At 41.2% G+C, this 10,838-nt stretch overlaps 1 protein-coding gene across 2 annotated transcripts; it reads right to left on the reverse strand.

The window, feature by feature from the left end:
• Positions 1 to 4,049: 4,049 nt before the first annotated feature.
• Positions 4,050 to 9,115, reverse strand: LOC145443148 (uncharacterized). 2 transcript variants are annotated; one of them, XM_080321144.1, is made up of 7 exons: positions 8,204 to 9,115; positions 8,049 to 8,145; positions 6,239 to 6,322; positions 5,851 to 6,003; positions 5,439 to 5,740; positions 5,217 to 5,379; positions 4,050 to 5,154 (listed from the first exon to the last, which is right to left on the reverse strand). In XM_080321144.1, exons 2-7 carry the CDS (start codon positions 8,068 to 8,070, stop codon positions 4,913 to 4,915), a joined length of 966 nt encoding a protein of 321 aa, XP_080177270.1. In that variant the 5' UTR covers positions 8,071 to 8,145; positions 8,204 to 9,115; the 3' UTR covers positions 4,050 to 4,912. The 2 variants fall into 2 exon arrangements, with proteins under 2 accessions (XP_080177270.1, XP_080177276.1); XM_080321150.1 differs by lacking the exon at positions 6,239 to 6,322.
• Between the last annotated feature and the right edge of the window lie 1,723 nt (positions 9,116 to 10,838).

Below are 10,838 nucleotides of genomic sequence, written 5' to 3' on the forward strand. Positions count from 1 at the left end.
AATCACTTGATAATAATATAATTATGAAATTAATTCACATTAATAGTTGGTAATACATTTTTATAAAAAATTCTCCGGGGGCAGAATTGACCGAGTAACTAGTGAATTGACCGGTGAATTCGGCCGTCGGTAAATTCGGTCCCCGTGAATATCCGCGCTATCTCCCGTGATTACGCGATCTACGCATACCCTGACATCCAAATCACTTGATAATAGTATAATTATGTAATTAATTCATGTTAACGGTTGGTAATACATTTTAATACAATATTCTCGGTGGGCCGAATTTACTGATGTAATGGCCGAATTTGCCTGGGCCGAATTTACTTTGGGGCGAGTTTACTGGCAACCAATCTAATATAAGCAAACAACAATAACAACAGTACCTTAGTTATCTAAATATCTATACAAGAACAAGCATGATCGAGGGGAACTCCCAAGTTTGTTCAGTAAATTTCTCCCGCCAACTAGCGACTAATTCAGAAAACTTGGTGATTTCAAGGTTAGCGGATGGCTTTAAATCAGTGGTTCTCAACCGCCGGTCCGCGGACCAATGCCGGTCCGCCAGGTAAATTACAATTTTATACTTTGATTTCAAGATGCAATGTTGAAGGCTGGTCCATTGATGAAATAAATAAAACATCAAATTCTAAACTGATTCATAACTTTGTGAGGTAACATTAGGGCTTGAAACATGTTCGATTTGACTTAAAGTTAAAGACGTTTCATTTTACGACATGCAAGCGACAAATACAGAACAGATACGAGCTCCCTCATCGCCAAATAGCGCAATTTGATCATTGGTTTTCGATTCATTCATTTTGTGCAGGACCGTAACTGGGACACCCCAAACCGCTTAATTGGAGAGGGGCCGAGCTTGAAAGGGGCCCAAAATCATTTCGCCAATGAACACAAATCAGCCTATTTATTTAAAACTTTTTTTCCAGCATTTTTCAATTTCTTTTCGCGCTTTGCACGAATTAGTGTGGCTAAATGTCTTGCTTATTAGGTGCCCTTCTCCGATAAATACGCATGATTTATAGGGATTTCGGCGTCAGCCAATACCGCGCGCCACGAGTCCACGACGCACCAACACATAATGAAGTTTTGGTTAACATGGGACTCCGAAAGGTGGAACACAAATTCGGCCGCGAGAAAACCGCTTCGGTTGTGAATGATCGAAAATTTGCGCCATTGGCGCGATCATTTTCGTAAACTCTCTGCTTACGCTGAGTAGAATAGTTGTGATCACAAGTACAGGTGAAATATCCACCCAACTGTAGGGTCTGGGGACGAATCCCCCGGAAGTTTGGCTTATCGCCCTGTGGGGGTCCCAAGACCAACGTTTTTGTGGGTGGGCTGAAGAAGTGCTTTTTCGTTCCGGATTTTTGGATGGCCGGTATAGCTGCTGTAATGTGTTTTCTTGCGGCACGCATTTTATTCGTAGTTGGCAGAGTAGCCTTCGTCTGGTGGCAGTGGGCATGAGCAAGGTAGCACGACAAGATGCTTGGTTCGACTCCGAAATGCTTCTACTCTCGATATTATCAAAGAGAAAAATATTATTGGAGTTGGCGTGGTCACTTAATCCCACGGCCTTCGGCGCGAGAGACTGTAAACGACTCTCGGCGGTAGCACGTTTATCTGGCAAGGCAATTTAACCTCGACTCGGCAGACTCATTACCAATGTTCCCTCTAATTTTTGACGGGTCTGCGCGCATACTCACCAACTCACTGCGCAGACCCTTGGACAACAGTGCGTAACGACTAAAAAAAGGTCATCATATCGGATTTTTTGTGCGCAACTTACATTTTATGTGCGCAGAGACCGTGCCAGCACTGCGCATTTGCGCACTTGCGCAGCTTAGAGGGAACATTGCTCATTACCATAAAATCACATGGATGCCATCATGAATATAATTACCAACGATTAAAACCCTCTAAATGTCACTCTCTAGCACCATATAATTGCAAAAAACGGTTGTATACTTTACATTTTGGCCTCATTTCAATTTTGAAAATTCACTGGTCCGCCAGACATTTTTTGAAATTTTACCAGTCCGCGAGGCGAAAAAGGCTGAGAACCACTGCTTTAAATCTTAAAATATTATGGCCCGAAAATATGCAATGACATTCTTGCCTTGGATCACATGTATTTTTCGTTTTTTCAGTCAACCTTATTTCCATTGTGGCAACGCTCCCATAAATTTAGACGACTACTTCACCTCGTAATCAAAAGCCTCCCTGACCTCACATCACTGACAACAACCATATGATCAGGAAAACACAATATTCTATAAACTATGCCGGACCTGCAGTGAGGAACAGCATCTCGCCGGTTATCCGACAATCGTCGAGCCTACCCGCATTCATATTTCATAGAAGCAAATTTTACTGAATAGTCACCCCTCAAGATTACCGGACCACTACCTGACATAGCGATCTCGTTTACAGAAACATTCATCACTCATTTTGTCGCTTCTATGTTATCCTTCCTTTTATCCAGTGTGCATGCCTCTTATTTACTTTTACATGCTGTAGGCCGAGGTGGTATCTGATTAAAATAGTAGCCTACTCCAACCCGTTTAGGCACCATTCTATCTTTTCATTATACGACAATCTTGTGGTGTATTAATTCGATAAAAATTTTAATAAAATGTTGGTGACCCTTGCCGTCGCTGCGGACGAAATGCCGAATTCCCGGGGTTGTTAGGAGTCACAAGGTTCCGAGTCCAAGTCAATCAATTTTAATAGTTTTGACTCGAGTTAAGTCGAGTCGTTTTCAATTCACCACCGAAGCAAGTCCGAGTCCAAGTCATTGTGTTGACTGCTCAGTTTCCGGTTATAAAGTCTTGTCAAACCGACTTTTTATAACTGTTTGGTGATATCGAATGGTTCGCCTTTATAATATACTAATTTTTCTCACCTTTAGCAGTTCCTGGTCGCATTTTCAAGTAACAGAGTACCAATAGACGTAATCCCAACAGTGTGGTTACTTTACTATTCTCCGAAATTCCAATGAGATGTTGGTATTGGCCTTCTGAGTCTAGTGTCATTTGACTTGGTTCGAGTCCTGGTCAATGAGTCGAGTTGAGGAAATGACTTGAGTCAAGTCGAGTCATCAGAAAATCGTGACTCGAGTCATTGCCCAGGTAACACGGCCACTTGGGCACAACAAGGGACCAACGTGGGTCGATAGCAGGTGACCGCGAGGGAAACCACCTGGTAACCACAAAATTGTGGCGGCTATATCAGTCGGTATTAGGTGGGGTACCACGTGGGTGCCCCACGACGCCGGATAGGTGCCACAGCCCGCCGCCGCAATCCACCACTAGCCCTGTCTCCCACTTCTGTACTATCTCATCCACCAATATCATACCCCGAAACCTAATACAACAACATCTATTCACACAGTCATCGGGCAAATCAGTATATTGCAAAATTTATACATGCAGAGAAACTGTACAGTTGGCGATAGTGAGTAGTAACAAATACACATACACAAAGATGATTGTGTCACGGCAGAACATTAAACCCTTGTCTTTGTGGTGTTGCACGTTTGGTTGAAAAATTTGAGTGATCCACACAAGTAATTCGAGGTAGTAATTTGAGGCAGCGATGAAAAAATTATCAAAATTGGCAAGACTTGAAAAAGAAGCAATTACCGCAATCTAGCAAAAGAATACTAAAAGACATGGCAAGAATATGTACAAAGGCAGTGTCACATGAAGCAAGGTAATGCATGATAAAGAAATTGGAAAACCATGTGCAAAAGGCATCACATACAGCAAGGAATAGAATAATAAAAAACATGGCAAGGATATGAACAGAAATCATTATTATATGAAGCAGTGATCAATTGAAATCGGTTACCGTAGTCACTCAATATGCAGGTCAAACTTGATTCGTCAAATCATGACATTAATTAAAATCGGAAGAGGCAGCAGGTACGAGATCAGTTTTGGAATGTGAAGAGTTTGCAATGGGTATTGGGCAATTCCTCTTTACCCTCAACAGTGCAAAGATGTTCATTATCAATTTGTGTTCTAGGCCTAGGGAATTTCTGGGTGCGAATAATTTTGAATGCAACACACACATTCCCAAATTTTTCAACTTAACACGTGGACCATTCTAATGGAAGGATAATGTCGTTCTATGCAAGGCAGATATTAAAACTAACAAGACGAGCCAACTTCAAATTCCCCGATTCAACATAACGATAGACGTATGTTATTAGTTTCACAACAGATACGCAGAATTTCTCTGTGCAAATAAATAAGCATCAACATCGGCTACAGAAAACCATCCAATATATTCAATGTAACATTCGTACATCGTACATTTGGGAGGTTTCCATCAAGATATGACTCGGCAAGGAAATTACACGACTGCACTCACCTACTCTTTCAGAATTCTTCAATAGGTTTTGCCTACTTGCACCACTTACTCAAGCAACTATGTGTAGACTACTCCCAACTTCTACTTGAACACTGTGAACAGTTTACGAAAAACTGACAACTTATTCTTTACAATTAGGATTTTGAAAGGTGGCTAGTAGTTTCAGGATAAGTTTGTTTAAACAACAGCACGAAAAAGCCTCTTTATCTATAGTGGACGCATAAATTAGTCATTTTGAATTAGCCTACAGAGATACATATTTCGAAATTAGCCTCCCCGATTAACTGCTAGATTATGGAATCCATTGAAAAAAGTCTACTCTCTGATACTACTCAATTCATTTTGTACTTCCACCTGAAATAGTTTTTACATGTCTTGGAAATTGCTCCTTCCACTTCAAATTTGGTAATGCATAACTCCCACTTGAGCACCTCCGGCAATATTTCAATGTCTTGGTATATCCTGGCACAGAAACGTCCAGAGTGCAATAGCCACACAGCCGAGGTAGCTTGGATTATCATACAATCGGAACACTATTTGCGTGCTCACAGTTAAATGAAACGATTGATATTATGAATACGCCGCGCTTTTCTGGTTGAAGGTAACCCCAATGCTTCAGATTGTGGCACTCTTGACTCCTCTTTTGTCCGTACCTTGAACCGCCGGCACGATCTCTGGAGTTCTGAAGCCATTTTCGAATGGAGCTTTCAACGTCCTTTTCGGTGCATTCTTTTGTGGCCAAGTTCATCTTGACTGCAGCTGTTCAAGATAAATCAGTCCATAACTGAATAAAATACTTCAAATTCTATCGAGCAACATACCAAAAACACTATTAAAAATTACTGTATCTTTCAGACAGATTTTGTCATCCTTTCTTCCGAAGACACTGCAGCAATTTGCAAATTCATTTTTCATTAGTCTTGGCATTGTCCGCCTTATGAATTCGTCAGTAGTATTTCCACCAACACCGATAAGAGCCTTCACCTATAAGAAAGTGCAGATTAGTACGCGCCTGCACCTTAATTGGCAGGGGTATTTTTTACAATTTGTTCAAATACTCCAGAATCACTTTTTACAAGCTGATCCATCTGTTTGAGTTCCTCGCCATCTTTAATTGGAAACGCAGCAGGGAGTTCTGTAGGCAGAGACACTTTGAAGTGTGGCAGAATCAAGTCCATGTTTCTTTCTGTTTTGTAAACACTCTTTGACATTTGCTTGATGTCTTGTTGAACGTTAAGGACTTTATGGCCCATGGTTTTCAATGTAGCTTTCAATGTAGCTTGCAATCTAGCATCCATGGCTCGCAATGCAACATCCATGCTGGCTTGCAATTGAGCTGATATGCCTGTAAGATAAAAATGATAATTTTTATTTTTTATATACTGCGGAAATAAAAATCATACACACCGCGACTGTGATTTGGAGTGGATTAGACGGAGGTTGCTATATCCTCACCAATGTCAATTTCACTGTCATCGAGAGATTTATCTGGTTCGCCATCCAAGCAGTCGGGCACGTCCTCCCCAGCGTCTATTTCATCGTCGTCGAGAGAGTGGAGCGATCGATTGCTTTGTCCGTCTATGCTGGTAGGCTTTTTGACTGAGAAACCTAAAATACAGCAAGACTGTAGAAAAAATGAACTATAATTAGATCGTCACCAATTTCGACCGATTCCAAATTCATATTTTTCCCATGGTGCCAATATATCTGTCCTAAAATACTTAACTTCATACTAATTTACGAATCTAATTTTGAAAATACTGTCTAGCAATAACTATAATATCCTTCAAGTAAAATAGTTGTCGGCACCGGCGACATTCACAAAATAGATGACCGCCCTCACCAGCTTCTATTTCATCGTCGTCGAGAGAGTGGAGCGATTGATTGCTTTGTCCGTCTATGCTGGTAGGCTTTTTGACTGAGAAACCTAAAATACAGCAAGACTGTAGAAAAAATGAACTATAATTAGATCGTCACCAATTTCGACCGATTCCAAATTCATATTTTTCCCATGGTGCCAATATATCTGTCCTAAAATACTTTACTTCATACTAATTTACGAATCAAATTTTGAAAATACTGTCTAGCAATAACTATAATATCCTTCAAGTAAAATAGTTGTCGGCACCGGCGACATTCACAAAATAGATGAGCGAAAAATGACTTTGTGCGACAATTTTGTAGTACGAATGTATCAAGTAGATAACAAGAAATATGGATGATGGCAAATGAGAAAGCATGTAATCTAATTAATCAGTATCACCACGAATCGGTTTTGAGTGTGACACCATATTGAGTAGCTTTCGTCGCGACAATTGTTTTCTCATTATGTCGGTGTTTAAGCTGTATTGCTGCATTTTCGGATTAATGTCACTGGCAAAGCCTTGTTAGAGAAACGAATCAGCGCAGAAATGAATTCCAATTTACAGGCGTACACCAACACACCCTCCAATTTCGCGCTCCGATTACCTATCATGAAGCTAGCTAGCTCATGAATGGTTTTTTTAAAACGAATATGGGTGCATATAATTTAGATTTCAGAAAAGCAGAACGTATATTTGGGCGCCTGGTCGGCAGAGGAGATCTAGGATGGTGCTTCTCAGCACCAGACATGGGGTGATTACTTCATGAATGTAATTGATTGCGATTACGATTACTTCTGAATGTCGCGATTACGATTACGATACCAGCAAAATCAGGAAGTAGTCGATCACGATTACATTGGAAAAGTAATCACGATTACTCACGATTACATTTATTTTGCTTTTTATTTTGCTTCTTAGAACGAACCTTGGATGATATATTGGAACATAATATAAGCATTGCGATGAAGAGGCCTAATGAGATAACAACTTTCTTTACTAATGATGCGTCATTTGCTTGTTACGTCAGAATGTACTAATTGCCCAACTTTATAGGGGACGATTTATCGAAACCAGCGAGAGATAGGGGCCAAATCATGCTAGGCCCGATAGTTAGGCCATAGGCCAGCAATGATATCTTTCACTCCAGGTCTATTGCAGATGCTATTGTCTAGGCCAGCGATGATATCGTGCACACCAGGCCGAAGCCGCTAATGCACTATTCAGATACGATTGCGCAGTTAAGCGATAATATAGCGTAAACTGGGCCTATGGCAGATGCGATTGTTGAAGCCTGCTGAACCAGGCTTGATCGAGACGCGATAAATCAGGCTAGCGACGATTGCCACGCGCACGAGAATGAATGACCCCATTTCGCGACCATCTCAGCGGAAGATCATCACAGATTCTTCTCGCTAATTGACAACACGTTTCTCGCAAATCCGGCGCGCGGAACACTGATCACACTTTTATTGAATTGCAACTGAATTATAGAGTTAGAAAGATCATTTCAACATGACGTGGTTTCGCTTTTCAAATAGGAAAGTACGACCCCCGAAACCCCCGTGCCTGGCACACGCGCGTATCGAAATCGAAGACGTCTCTAACGAGGACGCATCGATTCGCCTTATTACTAATTACTGGTCACAAATCACTTGGGCGTTTGAGCATTTTGTACGAGGTGGCCGCCACCTCGTAAATATGGTCACGAGGTGGCTGCGCCACCTCGTAAGTCGGCGCCGATGGTTGCAAGCATTGCCTTCCGATTCAATTAACAAAAGATTTACTTACATCCGTTCAGCAGGCAGTCCATCACACGATTCTGAAATCTCTGGATCTGTCTGGTGCAGCGACCGATCCCTTTTCTTTTCCGCTTCTTCAAACGAAGCTAGAAAATATACAAAAAACGTAAAGATTAGCCTACTCGAAACTTGAAAACAACATACTAGCTTCGGCTATAATTTTGATCGCGTATGATGGCCAGGTCTCTTTAGGATCCGTAAAATTTTTCAGCAGGTTGTTAACTCTGCTTGACAATTTTGCGGGCGGCCAGAAGCACCTCTTTTTTCCCACAACCCATGTCTCTGGTACGAAAGCTGCTGAGTTATCGTAATTAATAAATTCAACAACAAAATATAGTCGTTGTGTCATTATGATTATGGACCTGTTAATGATAACACGAAGTATGAAGTCAGGATCAATACAATATCGGCCTACATATTGTCCCACACAAAACGGAGGAGAATCTTGACACCAAGCTTGCAAAAACATGATATCAAAATAATCGTTTTTAAAATCTGCACCTCACACTGTCACTGTGGATGTGGGTTGCGCATTTTTTTGCACATGCAAGTTATAAGATGATAAAGTCATCAAGTTCAAAGCTTTCAAAACAAATCATATTTTAATAATTGGCGTGATCAGATGTAAATGTCTGCGCGGTTTCACACTGGTGTCATTGTGGTATTTGAGTGCTTACATTGCTATGCAATAATCCAAATAATTGATCAGCCGATCTCTACTTATTTCATTACTCACGAGCTCGTGGAAGTTACAATGATAACAGCGAGACAATTCGCCCACCGCCATCGGTGGCATACAACGAATGCTGTGCAATGTACAAAAAATAAGCGGCAAAACGCATTGCTGCTGAAAAGCAAAACAAAACTGTGGCGCTTGCGCATTTTAGATGGACGCGCCTAGCGTATTAATTCAACTATGACATTTAAAAAATAGATAATACACCCTAATTGTGCATCGTGAATCCGAAATTATCTAGTTGGGCGTGACGCAAAGATCCGATCGGTGATCGGACTAGGCCTACTTTGCAAATTGTAATATTACGTGTAGAGCAACCCGCTTCTATTGCGGGTAGGGCTGTTCAACAGCCGCAATGGCGCGCTACAGTATTACCTACTACAGATAAATCTACACACAAATCTGTTTTTGAGGCCAGAGACGAGGGGTGCCTAATATCCGTACGTTCCTGATGACTACACTAATTGCCACTTAATATCCCTTTGACAAACTCAATCTTCATCATCCAAACGAACGATTGATATAATTATCCATACGCATCATCTGAGCTGACATATCTCGCCGCACTGCAATAGTTGTCTTACGCAGACAGTCCACACTCGTGAAGCCGCCATTATTGATTTCAACACACGCCACTCGACTCGCCAAGAATCGCGGCGGTGTCTCTCACATGAGAACTCGCGAGCTTGCATATGATTGGCTTACTTGTCACGACTGAGTGATCCCTGGAGCGACTAGAAGAAGTTTTCTTTCATTGGGAGTCTGGGACTTATTCACAAACATACTCGCAACTGTAAAACATCGCAATTGTGTGAACAATTCGAGTCGCTCCCGGCGTGCGTTTTAGTTCACTTATGTGTCGCATACGGTAAATTTATCTACTATTCAATTCATATAGAGAAAGGATAATGGTCTCCTGGAGTTTATTATTAAAAAATCTCATCATTTCAAATCACCACAAAACTGCGATACAGTGAAAAGATAGGAAGGTGTCTTTGTGACGGAGTCCAAGTCGCAATGTTCCACCGACTATCATTGCGAAATAATAAATCCAAGTGTGCCTTACAACGGACGAAAAAATCCTGCTGTGGGAAAAATATAGCTATCGACGGAAAACTTGTGGGTCCAATGTGGGAACGGTGTGAGATATCGACACATCTTCATTGACGAAAATCACAGGCATAAATTATTTATTCACATATATTTATTGCGTAAAAGACTTCATGAGTTAAAATTAGTAGATATAAACGAGTTCATTTAGTGACGGGATCTATGTGGGCTTAGTGTGGTATTTCCGGGCCTATCATTGACTCTAAATTCCTCTTGGGCTCGATGTGGGTACCATGTTATGAAACCATTTAATTTTATCACCCCATCAAACCACCTAAATACCACGTGGGCACCAAGTGTGCGTGTTACCTGGGTGGAACCCTGTGCTAAGCTCTCTGTTCAATGGTGGTATCGAATGTATACCATTTATAATATACTAATTATCCTTACGTTTAGATGTTTCTGGTCGCATTTTCAAGTAACAGTACCAATAGACCAAATCACAAGAGTGCGTCGAATTTACAATGAAATGTCGGTCTTGCTGTCTGAGTCTTGAGTCATGCGCATTTCCGAATTATGAGATAATGAGTCGAGTCATCAGAAAATCGTGACTCGAGTCGAGTGATTACAGCCCTGATTTTCAATTTGTCAAGTAGAAGTATTATATTAGAGACTAGAGAGAGAGACTGAAGAATTTCACAAAAATTCAGTACGGCACACTGCATGGTGTGGCTAATATCTTTTTACAAAAGTATATGTGAATATATTTTAGGTAGCGGGTTATGCCTGGTTCCGTTCACAGTTTTCACACCACATTGTCGCCAATGATATGGCATGCTTCATTACAGTAAACATATTTGTTATTAGCGTATACTAATCGAGCAAAGTATTTACACCGTATCTGACAAAAGCTCTCCTGATTGCTCTTCGTCTAGACCAGTGGTTCTCAACCAGGGCCGTAACAGCACTTCGTCAGCCCCCCCGAAACTTTGG

The sequence above is a fragment of the Botryllus schlosseri genome, chromosome 1 (assembly GCF_051294905.1).
Source record: "Botryllus schlosseri isolate E-star chromosome 1, Bs_hap1, whole genome shotgun sequence".
Taxonomy (NCBI): Eukaryota; Metazoa; Chordata; class Ascidiacea; order Stolidobranchia; family Styelidae; genus Botryllus; species Botryllus schlosseri.